At 29.4% G+C, this 21,539-nt stretch overlaps 1 protein-coding gene across 1 annotated transcript in view; it reads right to left on the bottom strand.

Moving 5' to 3' along the window:
• The window catches only part of skd (mediator complex subunit skuld), a 107,923-nt gene that overhangs the window by 31,747 nt on the left and 54,637 nt on the right, over window positions 1–21,539 (bottom strand). The window contains exons 3-6 of the mRNA XM_014419379.3: window positions 1,965–2,049; window positions 1,507–1,590; window positions 434–585; window positions 70–231 (exon numbers count right to left, since the gene is read on the bottom strand). Coding sequence (XP_014274865.1) covers window positions 70–231; window positions 434–585; window positions 1,507–1,590; window positions 1,965–2,049 — 483 coding nt within the window. The remainder of the gene's footprint in view (window positions 1–69; window positions 232–433; window positions 586–1,506; window positions 1,591–1,964; window positions 2,050–21,539) is intronic.

Raw genomic sequence — 21,539 nt, 5'->3', positions numbered from 1 at the left:
GTTGACCTGTAGACACCCTGTACATAATAAATGAGTTACAAATATACTTAACATCCACAACATACTAACCAACTATGACTTCAACGGCTGCTGGAAGATCAGAATGGTGTGGTCCACGGTCGATTGGATAAAACAACCTCCAGTTCTCGAGGAGACGCTGAGTATGAGGGTCATTATTCCGGAAACTCTGACCAGTCAAGGTTCCAGCAAGACCAAAAGGAGCTAAGATAACTGAAAAAAAAGAAAGAATATTTTTGAGGCTTTTCGAAGTGATTAATTTAAGAGACAACTGAAAAATTAAGTATATAATTTCTGGCAAATACAAACACACTTAAAAAGTGAGAAATTATTAAAACTAAATAGGGTGAGGTTACTAAATAAATTAAATAGTTCAGTTTCCTAATTTATAATAACTATGTTATATCAAAGTTACCGTGGACAGGAGGAGGTTGGGAATGAAGCGCTGCTTGTTGAAGGTGAGAAGCCAGTAGTGTTCGAATGGGAGGATGCTGTCTTACATCTACGCTAGCACAAACTTGGCTCTCCCCATGGACAAAGAAGTCGAAAGCAAATGAGTAATGACCACTAAAATCAAAAATAAAATTAATGTATTAGAGAAAATTAATTATTAACTATGCAGGCATGATAGGAAGAATAAAACAAATAAGATATACAAAAATATATCAGAGAAACAATTTAATGAGTTTTACAGAGATTTTTAATACTAAAAAAACATAAATATTACACTAAAATAAAGTAAAAATATTGAGATAAATAAATAAATTACCATAAATATTTTAAATAGTGTAACTGGAAAAAAAATAGATAAACATAAATCCATTCACTATGAGACTTGAATTATATAATTTTTTTAGTGTAATTGTCCATAGTTGAAGTACATCGTAACTCAAACAATCGAAAATCAATATTTTAAAATAATAGTAACTCCAATGTATAACTCATAATGGAAATTATAATAGAACAACACCTAAGGGTTGAATTCTGATAGTCGGAGGACCGTAATCCAAAGCATCCATGAATCTACTCTCTTGATAAGATTTTATCTTACTATTATTTTAAATTTCTACACGTGTCCCAATCCTAATCAATAGAAAATAAAACAAAAATGATTTGCCATGTGAGTTAGTTACTCACTTTCCTGAATTAATCAATAAAACTGTCAAGAAATATATAATACAATTTTCAATCCATATACCTAATGGAAAATTCTAAATCCATTTTCAGTAAACTACATAAATCAAATAATCTAGTAACTAAATAAAAAATCAACAACTCAAAGCAAAATTGATCTCCCAGAAGCTTATCATGCATTTTGTATATTTATAAAAATTATCGTGAGCAGATGTTACCTATAATACAAACACAATGTGAACACTCATACACACCTTGCCAACTTCAATAACAATGAATGGGTTAATGTTTAAAGTATTTTAGGTTAAAGGAATGAATTAAAGGACAAAAATCTTGAAAATTGCTACTACAAACCTCTTTTCCAACATCTTTTCTGAGCTGTCGTAGGGTTGAACATACCACTTCCCAATTCTAACAAAATCCCTAGAGAGTAAACACCTAAAAAAAAAATTATATCAAAATAACAGTTAAATGGAAGTTACATATTTTATTAATAATAATCAATTAAAAATTTCATACAAAATTTAAAAATAGAATACAAATTTCTCCAGTTTACAATGTGATGTTTCAATACTTTTATTAGATATTATGAAGATCTTTTTAAAACTATGTAGTTAATTTTTATTATAAAATAATAAATAATTAGTATTTTTTCCACAGAGATGAAACTGATATAATTGTATATAAGCAGTTAAGTTATCGAGTTTAAATTTAATAAAACACTTACAGGCAGTTTTTGAATTTTAAAGAAAAAATGAGTATAATTGTCCAAAAGGCACTAGGAATTTCTTTATCTCATGCAGATAATTTACCTTTCGATGAGGTTGTGGAGAGCTTTGAAGAGTAGGGATCTACACTCATAAGACAAACCACTTTCCCATGATCCTTGCTCCCCATCTAGAACAAAATGTAATGAATAGATTAGGAGGCATATTTAGAAGGTACAGAAAAAAAATCTTAACAACTATTTCATTGTTAAATACATTTTGACTATATATATAAATTTAAATATACTTCTTAATATAATTGCTATTAACTATTATTAATTTGATGGGCCTAGAAACAAAGCTTGTTTTTTTTTTTTTTATTTCAAACACAAAAATCATCAGCTAACTATAAGTTTGAGAACAAAAACAGGTCACAGCCTCCTGAAGATGAGGGTCATATCCAGGATAATTTTAGCTATTAGTTTCACCTAAAGCTAATTTTTACCATCTCTGATAATCAATAGTATCAGCAGTTATTGGATATCGGTTGGTGGATATATGAATGGAGCACGATTATGTGAAAATTATTATTTTGAACAGAAATGTAAAAATAATAATTAAGATTAATATATAAGATACTAAAAACAACCCATTGCGAATTTCACCCTTTTCCAGCATAGGGGAGTCTGATATTACCAGGTAGTTTGAACACTACCTAAAAAGGTCATCTCTTGCTTTTTTTCCCTGACTCATGTCCTAAGTGTATGTGGCTATAGTGGCCAAAATATTATCAGTTATCCTCCAACCCTAGTTTATAATATTTTTTAGACCTGAGATGCCCTGCATAGTGAGTGCAAATCCGTTGATGTATAATAAATAGTTTTTATGAAAGCTCCCAGACCAAGTTTCTTCATAAAATACTTTTAAATATGATAGAAATTATTTAACAGGATGGATATAACAGCTTATTTTTATTTTAGGATTTAAGGAAGTATTAAAATTTTAATACTGGTATCCGCTCATTGATCATTTTCTATTTTTAATTAGTGACAATTAGGTCTTGGTGGAATGGGGAATAGAACAAAGAACACGTTAAACTGGGTAGAAAAATAGCCAAATTTGTAAATACACAACTTTGGCTTTGCACCGAATATATGCAGATACAATATAAAATAATATCTAATCTAGAGCTCTTCAGAGATTCTCAAACATTCTGTTTACTAATGAATTAACCAAAAAAAGTTCTCAATGGTTATGCTTATTGAGCTATGAAGAAATGATCCCATATTCAAATCTTAAAAGAATCAATAATGGACATTTTGACCATAGTTATTGCCTTTTTCTTTTCGATTGCAGTCGCAGAAAATGACGTTCCTTTGCTCTGTTGTTACGAAGCAAATTTATCTCAAGACTTAGAGGAGATCCATCTGAACAAGATTGCCGACAGAGCACATTCTCTCATCTCAGTAAAGGGTCAGAGAGACAGACAGCGATAGAGATAAGAGAACACACACGAAACCAGTTATGAATGACAAATGATGGAAGCAGGAGGGGGGCCGGATCAATGCCGCGGGTGTCGAGAGAGCTCTCCCCTATTTACTTACTCCAATCTCACAGTACTCTTCAGTTTCTACCTCTTTGGAACCGTTCGCTAACGAAACAGTCATAATCATAAATAATAAACTAATGAAATTCCGAATAATCTAAAAATATTCAAGATAATATAAATATATTTTTTTCTAAAGCCAGTCTAGTCTATTTCCAAATAATATTTTTTTTTTTAATCAACAGTTTTGTAACTAAATCAAAAGATACAAAAACAATCTTTCATAAAACGTGTGATTTGACTGTTTTTTGAAAGAGAATATATTTAACTTCGTGATAATATAGTAACAAAACTATTAAATAAAAAATAAAATATAGTAATATTTTTTGTATTGTATAAATGTATTCACTCTGTCTTCTAAGTAAAGGGTCAGAGTAATAAAATAATACCTTGCTATATATTTACATCCTTCATTAATATTGGTCCGATAGAGATTTAATTATCCTTTCAAAGAACATCTTAAATATTCCAGATGTAGTGATTTTGAATTTATCCAAAAATTAATTTAAAAAATAAAATTGATGAGTTTTTCATGGAAAACTGAGCAGATGCTTAGAACATAAGTACAACTTTTAACAAGTCGTATCTTAGCTAATACTGGCTCGATTTAATTTTTTTTTATTAAGTTAAGTGTCTTTCAAATGCATATATGAAATAATAACATAAAAATGTGTTTTTCGCTAATTTCGCACAGTGCCCGTTTTGATACAAAGGCGCTTCGAGAATTGAATTCGTACAAAACAAAAAAAAAAGAAGTAACAAAATCGGTCCATCCGTCCGAGATATAATCGTGACACTGGCAGACAAACCAATGGGCAAAAAGAATTTTTTTTTAAATATGAGAAGATAGTCAGGGTTGCGGTAAAAAAGAACAAAAATAGTTAACAGGTATTTATTTTCGGACTTGAAGTCTATAAAGCTATCATCTTGGACAGCCCTGATGAAGCCCTAGAAAGTGGGGAGAAAAGTCGGAAAATAAATAAGTTGTTAATTATTTTCTTTCTTTTTTACCGTAACCCTGACAATCTTCTTCATATTTGACATTATACGGCCAATTATCTATTTATATAATTTTTTTTTATCTTGGAAAGATTTAAAACATATAGATTCATTGAAAACTACATATCGAAATTTTTACGCAATCATAATATTCTCCTTACCTGAGAAGTAAAGAAAGTAAAAATTAATAAGTAAAAATAAAGTAAAAATTAATAATTCTGAAATGGACACGGCTGGTTTTGAAACTGAACGCCCCCAAAAAATAATAAAATAAAAAATATTTTATTTTTAATTCAGTAATACTGAATTATAAGTAGTTACTTATTTGGAACTAATAATGTTTCTATTTTTTCAATTGTTGATAAAAAGATAAAGTAATTAACAGATTATTCTTGATGACGACCAGGTTGGCCTTAATATTTCTAGATTTAAAATAAATTAATAATGGGTATTGAGGCTAAATAGATCTAATTTATAATAATTGATAAATAAAACCAGTCACAAACAAGAAATAAAAAAAAAATACATAATTATGAAAAAATAAGACAAATCAACTTTCTTAACACAATTATTTTTAATTGAATATTAATTACATACTAATTAATTGATTTATCTTAACCTAATGCCAATATCAGGAATTAAAAACAAAAATTTAAGATCTACGACAAAGATTTGTGTTAAATACGATTCGGGAGATAGCTGAGTTAGCTCGCCAGAAAGCAGGTCATGGTTGCAACACATCATTATACAAAATATCCTTTACAAGAGTAATGTAATAAAACCACAGTTTATATTGTAACTTTAAATAATTAAAATTTTACTGCACACTTAATGTTGCAATTAAAATTATTTTTGAATACTAATAGCTCTATTTCATTTCATTACGTAAAAAAATAAGTATTTCAAGTTCTTTACGAAAAAAAATTGGAAAAAGAGTTATTCATTTTCTGAAATTCAAATAAAAAGGACAAAACAGGAGGACAGGAAGGATGCATAGGGCAATAATTATTGACCCTTAGGTAGGTTGCAAGAAATTATCCAAGTAATTAAGAACATCGAACGAAGATATTAATATTAATGTTATTAAAGTAAGTTACTTGAATTATTTGGGGCAAAGGATAGGTCGTTTCGACAGGTTTTTAAACACAGAAGAACGTATGGTAATTTTTTTTCTTACAACGAAAATAAAAAGTAAATATATTACGTATTGATAAATTAAATGCGCATTATGTTATATATAAATAAACAAACAGACGGGTTTTAAAAGATACTTGAAGAGAAAGCACGAACAAGTGCTTGCAAACACTAGTAGCCGCCGGTCCCTGCTTGGCCTTGACAGACTAACCGCATTTGCTCCTCAAGTGGCCTCCGTATTACTTCTCTATGAGTATCTCTCTGTTGAGTGTAGTAGTATTGTTACTATATACTACTATGTACTTACTAAATACCGGAAATAGAAAGGGAATTAGGACAGAAGACTTATAATAATAATATACTGATTAATCCAGGGTTCCTCGTTATCCTAATTCGAATAAGGAAAAAGAAACCACAGATATATGTAAACAAAAAATAACAGGCAACATTAGGCACAAATTCTCATAAAACACGACCTATTCTTAATTAACAATTATTATTATAGCTTAGCTAAAAAAAAACGGATCATAAGATAGATCTAAATGCACAAAATTATTTTATTACCGTTTTCCAAGTTTTTGAGAATGTTGATTGAAAAAAAATCTATAACAGTAGTTGTTAAGACATGTTTGCGTGTGAGCAAAGGTAAGTAAATACATTGTATGGAATTAGCCGAAATTATTACTGGACTCCATTTACACTTATCTCTTTTCTCAAATTTTTGACCAAATCAGATAAGATGTTTTCAAAATACGGAGATTTTAAGAAAAATAAATTTACGCATGCGTTAAACGAAATTAAGGGATATAATTTTATACTGTTTTAGTTTTGTACTAATTCACAACTTTCCAAATTGGATCAAAATCGGAACAGTTCTGATCCAAGTATTGATATGCCAATAGCAGTTGATAGAAATTGATATAGAACTATATGAATACCAAATCCATGTTGTTGATTATGCTCGAAACATCGTAATATATGGTGATTTATACTCATATAAAACGCCGGGTAGACATTTTAATTGATGTTAAGTCGTCTTATAACCTATTTAAAAAAGAAAAAAATAAGACCTCTTTATAAGCAGATTTTAATGATATTAATAAATTCTTTGGAGTTTAATCTTTTAAACATTTTAGATTGGAAAAACCAAATGACTCAAAACTAGAAAATCCTGACTTAATGAACTTCACTTGTAGATGATGTATCCTATTCCATTAGGAACTCAAGAGTTAGGTAGGCTCCAGAACTGGAAAAAACCTGAAAAGGTAAACATGTATGGTGGTATACATAGTTCATAAATAGGCTAAGAATGACAGATTAACAGATCACACATTTTAAAAGCTTAGAAAGTAGAATACTATATAAGTGAGCATTCGTATTCTAGAGATGAATTTGCCGGAAGTTTTTAATTATTATCTAGTATGAGAAATAACTGCTAGAATTTAACAACTCCTTTTTATTAAATTTTATTAATTTAAACTTAAAATAATTTCAAGTTAAATACCAAAGATATCATAAATATCATTTAAGCGTTAAAAACGTTCAAGATAATAGTTATGACATACTAGATAAGCAACTCTTGAGGTGGATGGAATGTGTTTTTGCGGCATCCTGGCATTTTTAACAGTTATTTTCTTTAGAATAAAATAAAACCGTAGTATAATCATAACGATGTGGTTATATTTCCAAATGGTATTTAACATATAGGCCACTAAATGTAATTTGTTAACATCGAACTTTCTTCTGCCATTTCAATTAAAAATGTAAAATTGAAAATTACCATATAATAGTAGAACATAAATCCCGCGAATGATAGAAGTTAACTTTTTCAATTAAAGTAAATTTTATTAAAAAATAAAGAGTCAGTTTTTCTTATGTTTACACTCCAGCTAAATTAAAAAAATCTCACATCTACTTCTCGTACTAAGCCTAAAATAACTGCTATTTATAAAGTATATGAAATTTCATCATCTTATAAATTTTTTTTAACCTCAAACTTTTTTCAGCCATTTCAATTAAATATGTGTAATTGAAAATTCTTATATTACAACAATATATAAATCCATAGTATGAAAAAATAAACAAATGCCAATAAAATGACTATTAAAAAAAAAAAAATAATGGAACAATTTTTACAGTAAACTTTAAAAAAAAAAAGTTCAACCTCAAACTAACTCATCGGACTAAATCTACAACAGCAGTTATATTTCATAATAATAAAAAATCCGCGATATGACTAATTGAAACTTATTACAAATAGGTAACAGTTATTAAAAACTAATAGTTTTTTTTTATTTTTACAGTACACCTCAATTTAAAAATAAAATTACAATCCCTTTTTAACTTATACCTGGAACTAAGGCTAAAACCAATCCCGGACTTCCCAGAATGGCCGAGCAATTTGCCTCCTTTTTATTAAGCAACGAAATAAAAACGAATACATTTTCCGGGTTTCGTAGTATATTCCATTCAAGAGTCACATTTTTCGGTACCAAACAATACAGGCGTAAAGTGTTCTCGAAATGAAACGTATCTTTTTCCCTGTGCGTTAGTAACCTTCTTGGAATTTGCATAAATTTGCTGATCAGTATTGAAAGATATTTTTTCAATTTACAGTGCTAATCACAAATAATATTTTATTTTTAATAATTTATTAACTTCACAGGTTTTAAGAGCTTTATCAATGATTATGATATAATTAAAATTTTTATCTGAAATCAATTATTCATAGATAACTGAAAACAAAGATTAAAACAGAAATAAATAAATAGAGCAAAAAAGGTAGGGCAATGCGAGATATATTTATTTTCAGATCGACTGATGCAATCTAATTAGGAACGAGGACAATTGTCACCGGCTGAGTTGTCTGTCGGTGGCTTCTTCGAATATTCCGGTCGATTATCGGCCGAAATATGACCCCTTTAACCGACATATACAGCGATGATTAATACTTAACCGTTACTTTATAGCAGTTACAGAGATGCAGGCAGTGACAAAAAGCGAACAGTTATACGGAGAAGCTGATAGTGAGTACCCCCGCCACCGCAGCCGCCAACGGCGATCAATACATAAACAGCTACTGCCAGCCAGCTCGCTCCGGTCATCTCCTTCATCTGTAGTCTTACAAGTCCGAGTCTCAGCAGTCAGCAAAACGGATAACAAATACATAAATAATAATATATTAATGATAAAACATTGCGAAACGAGGAAATGATGATATCATAATTCAAGTATGATTTTGCCTAGCTTTCCAGTATCTACAGAACCGAACTTCAAGAACGATAACGTACAGCAGTAATAAAGCAGAAAATCTCCAAATTTTTTCAACTGTTAAATTAATTTATTTGCACAAAATCATACTGTAATTTATTAATAGTAGTTCATTTAGAAACCAGTTATTTTACAAAATGTTAGAAAAAAATTTATCTAACAACATATTTGAAAATGCACTTATAACCTATATGGTACTATATTTTTTCAATCGTCTATTAGGACAACTAATAAGTATATCAATCACAAATAAATCTTATTTAATAAATATTAATATTTGATTATTATAGATCAAACAACTTTTTTCCGTTTAGTGATTTCTATTTATCACATTTGAAATATCTGAGCTATACATATATATATTTATATATGTTTCTAATATAAAGTATTTCATAAATCAAACTTATTGCCTGAACAACTATAAATCAATTTATTTTAGCATATATCATGAAAACTACTATTCCTACGAAGGTAAAGGTCATAAACTTCATTAAAGTCCATTAAACTAGCTTTAATTTGAATGCTAATAGACATCTGTATGCCACATAGTTCTTGAGATATAGATTTCTCAAAATAAATTAACTAACTACTAATCTTTCAGTAGATTTTTAAGAAATTTTGCTTTTTAAAAAGCTATATCTCGAGAACTATTGGAATTAAATAGCTCTTTTAGAGCTAATATTTCAGCAAATTTACTCTTCTTTAAATTATGTTCTTTTAGATTTTATAGTGTTGTCGTTAGTTTTTATAATAAATAATAAACAGCTCCGAATAAAAAATAATGTTTTTTTAAGGTTTTGAAACAGCCGCCATTTTTTATTCCCTCTACCTATACTTGGCAGACTCATCAATTTTGACTAGTAATTATACATAGTTTTCATTAAAGTAATCAAAAATTGGGGTGAGATAACTGCCTTTTTTTCTTCCCGGCTCTTGTACTATTAGTAGAACACGTTTGAGTGGGATCTTGACCTATAGGTCTTGGATTATATCAGATTATGGGATTACTTCAAAATCGGATTCTATCAAATCTGTTTTAAAGTATGAGGAGTTCGGTTGACTTGTCAGCTTTTTTATCCCCTCTATGTTCTTTATCTTCAGATATATATAAAATATTGAATTTAGGTTTGTTCACTAGAAATTATCTCTATAATGCCGAAAATAATTTTCAGAAAAACCTTTGAAAGAAAACGTTGGTCGCAAACAGAACACATTATCTCGTCGGTCGTTAGATGACGCATCGCACTCGGGCAGCTGATTTTATAAATCTATTAATAGAATATTAGATGTACACAATCGACATCGTGAGATTCTGTCTCACTCCAAACGTTTTAATACGAATACTGTTTTTTTTTCATTATTTGCCATTTCCTTCAAAAAATTTTTTTTTGATTCAACATCAAAACGAATATTTTACTGTCAGTAGGTTACTCATTTATAAATGAAAGAACGGCCTCAATTCCAAAACATCTTAAAAGCATTATTTGAAGTTGAGTGTAACCTAGAGGAGAAAAAAGGCAGTTATCTCACCTCAATTTTTGATTATTTCATTGAAAACTATGTATAATTACTAGTCAAAATTGATGAGTCTGCCTGTTATAGGTAGAGGGAATAAAAAATGGCAGCTGTTACAAAACGATAAAAAATAATAATTTTTTATTCGGAGCTCTATATCATAAAAACTAGCAACAGCACAAGAAAACCTAAGAGAATGTTATTTAAAGTAGAGTAAATGTGCAAAAATATGAGCCCTAATAGAGTTATTTACGTTAAATTGTTCTCGAAATATAGCTTTTTAAAAAACAACATTTCATAGTTGTATGGAACGTACTGAAAGATTAGTAGTTAGTGAATTTATTTTGAAAACTCGATATCTCAAAAACTATTGATGTCTATTAACACTCAAATTAAAGTTAATTTAATGAGCTATAAAGTAGTTTATGAGGTTTATTGTCCTAGGAGTAGTAGTTTTGATGAAATTTGCTAAAATAAATTGATTTATAGTTGTTCGGACAAATTTTCATTTGCCAAATTTATATTCATATGTGAATCTCATAAAAACTGCTACCCCCACGAAGATAAGTGTCATAAACTACTTTATAGTAAGTTAAATTTTCTTTATTTTGAGTGTTGGCAGACATATGTGCGTCTTATGGGTCTAGAGATATATTTTTTCAAAAATCCAACATTCTATACGAACAACTAGAAATTAACATTTAGTGAGTTTATTTTGTCAAATATCATAAAAACTAGTAGTTCTACAATGATAAACATTATTAACAACTTTATAGCACTTTTTAATTTTTTTTTTTTTTTTTAAAGATTCAGTTACAACTTTAGATAAGATACATTAGTTTAAATATTTCAGAACTAAGATCACAATATTTCAAGTTTTACAGCGGCAATGCATATCCGGTGAGTCACTATCTATTATAACGTGTGAGGTATTTATTTGCAATGGAAATCTTAGCTACTTGATGATTGATAATTTTGAATGAGCTGATATAAATATTTCGATATTCATGATGGGGAACTGAGCAAAAAGTATTTTGATTATTATTTTAAAATATATTATATAAAATTAAAAATATTTTGTAATAAAAAAAAAAAAGTGCATTCTAATTCACAAGTATTTAATCAGTTTTAAAGCATTTAAAATTCACGAGATTAATATTTGTGTTTTAAAAATTATTTAATTGGAATTTAATTTAATTCTATATTTTAATGTTCAATAAAATATAGAATTACATTAAATTTTGTACGAGTTCGATTAAAGTCGATACATCAATGTAAATTAAATACTCTTAAAAATAAGATAGGTTTCATCCTCATTCTAATAGTTTGGATGAGGTTAAATGCCGGATTTTTTAAAAATCTTCCCTCTAAAGTGTCTATAATTTTATCGGTTTGAAATGAATTATCAGCTTCAATTAAAAGTATTTAAACAGTTAGCAATAATAAGCAATGAATATATACATAATATTAAATAATTTGTTAAATTATCAAAGAAGAAAAAAAGAAAAAGGAGTTTGAATCGGAAAATGCCTAGACGCATTGATATGTATACGACTTCCCTATATTTTGATAAAAAATTGTAAAATTGGGCGAAATAAAGTTTATATTCGTAATTTTCTCGCCGAGCAACCTTAAAATATGAATTTTTTCAGTAATTGAAAGCTGTTAATGCGCGCACAGCACAATTTTTATTTTAAATACATTTCAAAATCATGTACTTACCAACAGAACCCGGAAGAGATTAACCATTTATTTAGTACTATAAAAACCAATTTAAAAGTTTGTAAACCCTTCGAGTAATCACAGGTTAAGCAAGGTATTACTAGAGTTTATCCAGGTTATCATAAGGATGTTTGTAATATTAATTTAAAAATGTTAGGAGTGGTTTCAAAACCATCCAATCCAATGGAAAAGACGTATTGCAGGTTGTGATAATGGTTTCACATCCTTTTATTATAAGGAAAAAAAACACCTAACTTTATTGTAACAACTCCAGTTGAAGAATATTCCTTGATAAGGTGGAAATCTATATAAAAAAAAAAAAAAAACCCGAAGTCCGAATTAAAAAAGCTACACATTTTATTTCATCACGTACGTAAGGATAAGAACTGCTAAAAGAAACTTATGAATTGAAAGTATCTATTGTTAAAAAGTTAAGTATACTATAACTCCATTCTTATAAAATATCATTAACAAGAAGAAACAATGAACCATTAGGGCTATTAGATCAGAAATATGGGATTCAGCAAAACACGTGAACATAGGCGAGATAAAAGCTAATCTTAAATCCAGCAAAAATCGAAATGCACAATACGATATTTCAATTTTAAATCACATCGCAACAAATCTGTTTTTGTTTTTTCTTTTTAGTAAGATATAGTACCTTTTTGATTGTTTTTGACACTACTTGACTATCATATATTGAAGATTTATTTTTTTTAAGCGGATAATTTATTGCAATTTCCATGGTTAACTCTAATATTAGGGTAACGTTGGGTCAAGTTTGCTTCTGGGTTACTTCACTGAGGATTAAAGAGGTTGGAACAACGAGGTTTAACTGGAGTCTCATTTATTTGACTTTCTTCGGGAGCGATTACTGTTTCCTCCCGTTCCTCATCGTTATCGCTAGGAAATATCATGTCAGTATAGCCTTATATGGCGGTCGAGCTGTTTCTGGCCAAAACATCTTGCACAACCGTTGTTATAGTAACTAATTACTAGTACCTAATTACAAACTATTTCATGAGTTGTAGCTCTGTAGATTTATTTTAATCCCTAGGTTAAATAAGGCTTTACTTTTTAGGTTACAAGAGCAACCATACCACTGATTAATGTAATGAACTATTTAGTTGAACAAATAATTTTAAAAGTAGTAACGGGAATAAAATAGTTTCGACAGTTGTGATTTTGAGATTGAAAAAACCACTGTCTGAACTGAGTGAACAAAATATCAGTGTTACCAATATTAATTAGTGCTTAGTGCTCTAGACTAGATGTAACTACCGTCAGTGGTTTGAAAAATGGTTTCTAAAGAAAAAATAGAATTTTTTTTGTTGTTTTCTTACTTTAGGGCAAAAGACACCTGGTCCAACGTAGCCCACGTTCATGGTACATGAGTCAAATATTACGCAACCACCACATTTATCTTTAAAATCGCCTTAATTCTAAGTTACTATAATGTTTTAATGTTATTCCCTTTTAAGAAGAATGTTATAAAAAATACATCAACAATATCAAATTAAGGAAAAATTCAATAGGACCTACAATAAGATCAAACCTTACAAAAGCACCGCATGGGAACCTCCTAAGCGACAGCTGCTCTAGATACAAACTAGGGCAGGTAGAGAGAGAAACCTTTCTACTAAAGTATGGATAGCAACGTAGAACTATCCATTCATGTTTAGAATCGTTAGAACCTAAGAGAGCTGAACGGAAAATATAAAGCAGGCACTTAAAAATATAAAATAAAAAGCAGATTTTTCGAAATATGTTTAAGAACCCCTGTTAATCAGTGTGAATTCCGAGGATAGAATTAAAAAAAGTCTGTCAAATACGAATACAAAGGTCAGTAAGGTACACAAATAGCAAACTATTCGTAACATAGGTTTCGCTACATGGCTTCATCCATCAATTTGCTTACGAACAAATAATTTGTAAATTTGTACCTTTCTTGACCACAACCCGGACCCTGTTCCAACAGTTATTTACATACGGTCGAATTATCTTCCTAAAGGTCAAAATAGATTCACCATTTCTACTGGGTAGGTAGCTTACATGATTACAAGTCAAGGTTTAACAATAAATTTGATTTGTCGTTTGAGAATGACAAGCAGGAACAATTGTGAGAATAGATCATAAATTATTTTTTCACATAACAGAATATTTGAACTTATTCTCATTTTACAGTTGTTTTTTTTTTAAAAACTTAAACTCAGTTTTTGAGAACTCCCTCTGCTTACATAGAGTAACGAAAATCCAAGTGAATTACCTAAGAAAACAAATACACAATAAACTCCTTAAGGTTGGTTACAGAGCCAATGGAGTAGGGTATAAATAACTTAGCCGGAATTCAGGGGTATTGAATCTTCACCGCCGGTCGAAACATTCCCTGAATTCTATGTTAAAAATAAAAAATGAAAATAATATTTAATTATTTACGATTTAATTGTTTGTTTTAAAAAGAGCATAATCGCATAATACAAAAATAGGGTTTAAATAATCTAGAAAAAAATGTTAGGAAACACTACTACAATTTGAATTATTGAAAATTCCATAAAATGTGTTCCATAATAAATTTCTTCATATTCTAACACAAAATTTGTTCTACCTCTAAATCATTAGGCAACAAAAATATGAATAGTTATTTAATTTGAGGGTACCAGCAAGATCGGCTTTTGTTGCCAGGAGCATGTTACTGCCAACTTATGGCTGTGACTGTCATACAGTATACACCATGACAGTCGCTACGGTTGCTGTAATGACTAAAAATGTGGGACAGTTCACTGACAAAACGTATACAGGAACAGAAAACGTGATAATTTCTTCACTGACAATACATGCACTATCGACTATAGTCCTAGACCTTTATAAAATAAACAATAAAGTTACGATGACTTAAGCTGTTCACGTCAAAAAGTCAAGATATAACAAGATTATTCTGCCAATAAATTTAGTAGCTTTTATGTCCTGTCTACGCGTGCCTGGTCCAAATACACGCATCAGCATTAATAAAATTGTGAAATAATCAATAATGACTAGTAATTTATGAATGATTTAACATTTTTATCAATATTGAGGTGTATGATTGGCCCAGACTCAGATAACGTAACTCATACCGGTCATTATCTGAAAATGTGTACCAGATGCATGATGGTCCATTTTTAACCTCGAAGTCATTGGAAAAAAAATAAGAACTACTCCACTACTTTATTATACAATGGAAGCTATATTATACCTCCAAGATAGATATATAAGTAGTAAATAGAAAATTAAGAAAGATAATTTTTCAACCCTGGTAAGCCGCTGATTTAGTCATTTATTGCATTATTTATTTCCATTACTCTCTCACAGAAAAATTATTAAAGGCGTGAAGGGAACATAGGTAGATGACTAGAGTGGGAAGGTACGGTAGCGACTAACTCGTTGGATTATTCTAGACCGCCATCCAAACGATCTGTCGCAGATGCTGTCTTAGTGGAGAAACTGCTGTGTGCTATATTATTATTTATTTATTATCACTTCAATACCTCACTAAAAAAAACAAAAAAAAAAAACAAAAGAATTTTAATAACTCTCCTAATAATATTAGTAATTCATTCACTAATCATATCTTTCAATTGGAAATACTAAAGGTTTTTGATTTGATTTTTCATATTTAAACGAATTACCGTAATTAAAAAAAATTAAAATAAAACCGAACATTACACTCCCTCATTTTTTTTTCAAAACGTTGATGAGGTAGTAAATAACTCTTGATTAATTTAATCACTGTTCTTAATTAATCAGTCATTAATACTAAACTGTTTTGAAATATAATATCATATAGCAATCGTATCAATAACATACTTTTGTATTCGTGTTCAATTAGAAAATTTAAAATTAACGAAGTAAATAAAGATCAAACCTCTAAAAATCTATTTTCACAGGGGTATTTTTTTATTTCTTTATGGTAAGTTGTTCAATTTCAATTATGAAATTCCGTAAATTCAGAGGTTAATTACTGACTCAAAATCATCATTAGCTACGTGTAACATAGAAATAGGAGAAAGAAACCTTATGGCTCAACGAGGCAATCCATGAATCCTTACAAGAGGAGAGTTTAGCTGTGAATGAGTTTTAAAGAAAAGGAAAAATACAACGCCTAGAGACTATTATTTTTTTGTTTTATGATTTTTGTTAGTTTAAGTTTAATTCCTATTCGAGTACATAAAAAGAGTAAATAAATGTGTCAGTATCGAAGACAGTAACGGACGGATTCGGTCTTAAAAAGAAAAGCCATCATAACGAGAAAATCTATAAATGCTTTCTTAAAAAAAAAAAAAAAAATGACTATAGGACTCAATCCTTCTCAAAAAAATCTAATCAAACCAGTATGGTACATATTGAAAACGTACGGCTTCGAAAAAGTCACTCAGTGTAACCTGAATAGGGGTAAAGTGGATTTAGTTCAAAATTCGAATACTAGTAACTAAATTTTTTTACAAACTAATAAAATTAATGGAAGATATTGATTGACCTTTTGTGACATACTGGAAGATATTGATTGACCACGTTGGCTCAATAAAATAGTATATTCTACTATTTGAGTTTTTTTGACCGCACCCGGACCATATTCCTTTCATAATAAAATTAATATTTCAAAATAATAAATAAACGTAATTAAAATATATTGTTTATTTATTTAGGTTACAAGTAAGCTTGAATACTTTTATTAACCCTACTGAATACCTTAGTAACAGAGCATAGCTTAATGAACTCAAAACTACCGTTACGTTTTAAAAATACTTCATACCGTTTCTCTAGAAAGCCTAGCACTAAATATAATATTTGCAACATCGTAAAGGTACTATTACCCATTTGCCAAACCATGGTTATTAGGTTTGATTGGAACAAATGAAAAGGTATATGGGTAAACCCTTGTTCTGCATCCACACATTTGTGCTTAGTTAGTATTGTTTTATAATTGACAACAGATTTTTTTTTCTCTTTCTTTTAATTAATTAATGAACTTCTGTATCCTTCGAAATCTATAATTAACGCAAGTTTCAGATAGCATATTTTAAAATTCAATTAATTAGGTGTAAAAATATTGTTTCAAACCTTTTTAATCAATTTATTAGCTATTAATTTTTTATTTAACATAGCATAAATATATTTTTATGAAAACATTATGCATGTATTAAAATAACAAGTATCTGATAAAAATTAAATAGCGAAAGATGAATTTCTATAATTTTTTAACATCCACTAATTTGCCGATATTTACGTATAATTTCATCTCACCAACCTTAATTTTGTCATTTTTTATAATTAAAAAATAGTGTAAATAGAAAAAAATATTCAACGTCCGACTTTCACTATGTTTGCCTCTCTGAAACACAGGCGAGTGGATACAGAAGTCTTGCGTCATTTTGGATTTGCGACTTAAAATTAAAACAAGAAAAGTTTCATTAAACTACTTTAGTGTACAAATTAACCAGTCGATTTTGCATTTGTAATTTCTGTATAGAAAAATTAAAATAAACATATTTAAAGAAAACAACGGTTTTTAAACAGAATAACTTATTGTTTTAAAGAGAGTTTAGAAATAGACGCTATATTACATATTTGATAAATTATCGAATCACAGAATCAGCATGACGTTTTTTAATAGGGATCGTGCGATAAAAGCTTACTTACGTCAACAAAAATAATTCAATATTATTTTATTTTCGATATATTCAATGATCACCATTCCTGCTGTCGAACATTATCAATCACGGTAGGTCGCCTAAATATTTATTTTACAACACGAGTAGAAATGTAAGACATAGAAGTTAATTCAGATTAGCTGAAAATGAAAAATACAACTCGTAAATGTGATGTAAAGAGTACAATGGTAATAATGATGGTAGATACGTATGAAGAATTTATCCATTGGTGTAACATTTCTCAATTAGGTCTCGACGCCAGCTTCTTTTTAGTCGTCTAGGAATTGTCAAGGATTATCAGGAATTGAAGAAGCAAGGTAAGAAACAAGAAGTGTCGTTGGGTGTCCAGCATGGAAGGATTAATATTTGGTCTAAAACAGATCGGTAAAATACGAAACATGAAAGTCATTGTAGATGATTTCATTTATGCATTAAGGATTTTATGTAAGATTTTAGATGTTAAGGTAGATAGATACCAGAGGAATTGAAAGGCTTAAGTGAAGTTCCAAAACTCAACTCCGTAAGTCGAAATTGCCCTTATCAAGTCGTGAAACTGAGTCTTCTGTAGTTAAATAGGAGCTTAGACAGTTTGCCTAATAAATGAAGTAATAGCCGGTATCAACGACCAGTTTCCTGTCTTTTCAGTCTTGTATGAAGATTCCGAGTCAGTCGTTTCTGATTCCCAATCATTAGAATAACCGATATGACATTAAAATTTTCAAATTAAGACGTTTAAGAGACCTGTCACGGGACTAAACAAGACCATTTATAAATCAAAACCAGGGTTAAAAGAAACAATTTCTGTCGTTAATACCATCCCCGTCAGTATTTCCCAAATAGGGGATCATCTTTTAAAATTAAAGCCAATAGTATTAGTTTATAACTAAAAGTAGAGAAACTAAAAAGTTAGGGCATTCAAAACGATAAATCGATTTAATCGGTTTAAAAAAAAAAATTTAAATTACTTTAGAAGAAGCCGCTTTAAAAATTCGACATTTAAGCCATATTAAACTACTTCAATGAGCTTATATTAAAGATCATTTCATTTTAAATTGATAATACCGAGATTGATAAATTAATCGTTAGAGCGATTTAAAAAATGGATAAAAAAAATTGTAAAATCTGTTATATGAAGAAACTTTATGGTTAGTCCATTTAAAAAAAAAAAAGAAAAAAAAAGAAGGAAACATCCCAGGTATACACCTTATATATATTATGTCAGTTTCGTACGACTTTTCGTTTTTGAGCTAGTATGTTCTCAAAAACATTTTGCAGGACGGTTATTTGGACTCAGAGTGTCCCATAAAACGTGTGTTTTCGCTAAAAACTCAAATCCATTTTTTTTTTAAAATCTCAATATTTCCCATTACTATATATTCCATATATAGGTAAGAGAAAGTAAAAACTGTGTGCCAAATATTCTACAGCATTTCGAATGAAAATCAAAAGAGGACATGGCTTCCCTTTTTCGAAAAAGAAAAAAAATCCCCCCCCCATCTTTTTTATCCAAACTTTTTTATCTTTAACTGTAACCTACTTAAAGTAATATGCCTCTGAAGCCATCCTCTACCCTTGTAAGATGGCCGAAGAGGGGAGAGGGAGGAAAATATACGAGAGAGCTAGCGGAGATAAGGACACTTTCACTTGAAGGGAAATAAAAACCTCCATGGAGGTTGACCACTTTTAAGTGATTAGCTCTTTGTCGTAACCAATTGTTATAACTCTTCCCGGTTTGCCTTTTTCCAGTTTCAGATGATATCTCGCTCTTCTGGAGATTGGCTTAATGGTTTTATATAGGGTGTTTTATCGTTCTCTGTATTAGCTATGGCGACAAATGTCGGATAAAATAAAACAGCTCCCCCAACATTAATTTAAGTTTATACTTTGATAAATAAATCTTTACAGTTTAAACATTTAAAACACATTTCTTAGCACCTGTTTTCGATTATTATTTATAATTGAATGGGCCATTTCTCGGAAATAAAACGAATCTGTGGTATGGCTATTTTAGAGGTACTATGAGAATGAGAACGGAACTTTTTAGGCAGAAAAAAATATCAATTAAAAATTAAAAACTTAAAAAGTTGCACGAGTGTCACTCGTCAAGCAATTTGAAACCAGCTCAATTTCAGTCATGTTGAAATTAAGTAAAAATAAATATATTAACTATGGAACACTATAGATAATATTAACTAGTAACACTATAGAAAATTGTGCGTTAAAAAAAAGTTAACAAAATGCAAACGGAAATCTCTCATATTCTGTCTTGGATGCTTATTTTAAGGAAAGATGTAAAACTGATATACGCTGTACAATCACTGTAAAGAACTGTCTGTATACAGATTATAAGCATTACTATTTTTTTTTTTCAAATTTATAATTATAAACGATAAATATAAATAATTTAATTACTAATTACACAAATTAAATCATAATATGAATAACAATAGATAATAAATATTAGCTACTGCTATATAAACTGGGTCAGAGGAGAGGATTGGCATCGAGCCCGCTGTGGGTGCGTGTTCTTGACAACACGAGTTGGGTAGGGATATGTCAACTCAGATCCTCCAATAATTTCTGTAAGCGGTAATAACAACCTTCATAGAATATAATTTTGTATTCTCCATATTTTCTCTTGTTCATTTCTTTAATAATTTGTGTTTATTTAAACTTATTTTAAAAAAAAATAAAATATTAAAAACGATACATAGATCTAATGGTGGAAAGATAGGCGGTTTTAATCAAACTTTTCTTTCCCCCCTCTCTCTAAATATAATATTCAATACTTAACCATTAATCTATTATTAAAATTTACATTGATATAACTCGGGAATATACACGGAGTAGGGATTATACTGTATCCGCAATACTTATTCACCAATTTTCTATACATATATCTCAAAAAAGGGTAAGCAGCTTTGATTGTACAGTACACCCAATATAGATTACAGAATAATTTTCTAAATAGATATAAAATTATATATAAATAAATCAGACCTATCCGCTATGGCAGCGTTTTTAAGAAGTAGTAACTCTAAACCCTTTTATAGGTATACTACTTTGTAACCGATTTAGTTTAAAAGCAATGCATAATTTTTATTTTTAGTAATTTTTTTTTTTTATAGGTTAAAATTCTTCTTAAAATCGTGCTGCATAATCAAGAACAAGAAAACAAATATATAAATGAAATAAACTTCAATTACTAACTACAAACGGTTATAACAAAATTTATCATTCAACCTATCAATCACAACACGAAATAACAATCAATAATCATTCATATTTCATAGTTTTATGAACTGCCGCAAGCAATCTATTGCATCATCTTTCTCGAAAACTCTTTGTGTAGTTATTAAAGGCAATTCAACTTACTTAGCTCTTAATTAGCTCAGCAGAAATCAAAAAGAAGATATACTAAAACATATGTATATTTATCCAATGCTCAATCGTGTGTTAACTATGGAAGCCCCAGAGACCAATAAATACCGGATATCCTGACCTGTAGATCCCGCTTGGAAAGCTGCATAGAAGCTCAAACGTTCTGCTTCCATAACCCCTAACAAGCAAAGAGGACAGTCCTGTTAGCCAATAGTAAACCAATAAGACAATAGGCGTTCAATTTAAGGTTTTAAAATTAAATTTTTCAAGTTTTAAGTTTAATAATTAAATTATTAATGAAAGGAATATGGTCCGGGTGCGGTCAAGAAAAACTCAAATAGTAGAAATATACTAATTTAGTATATT

This window comes from Halyomorpha halys, unplaced genomic scaffold (genome assembly GCF_000696795.3).
Source record: "Halyomorpha halys isolate HHAL.00 unplaced genomic scaffold, Hhal_1.1 Scaffold237.1, whole genome shotgun sequence".
NCBI classification, from domain to species: domain Eukaryota; kingdom Metazoa; phylum Arthropoda; class Insecta; order Hemiptera; family Pentatomidae; genus Halyomorpha; species Halyomorpha halys.
This window is presented reverse-complemented; position numbering and strand designations above follow the sequence as displayed.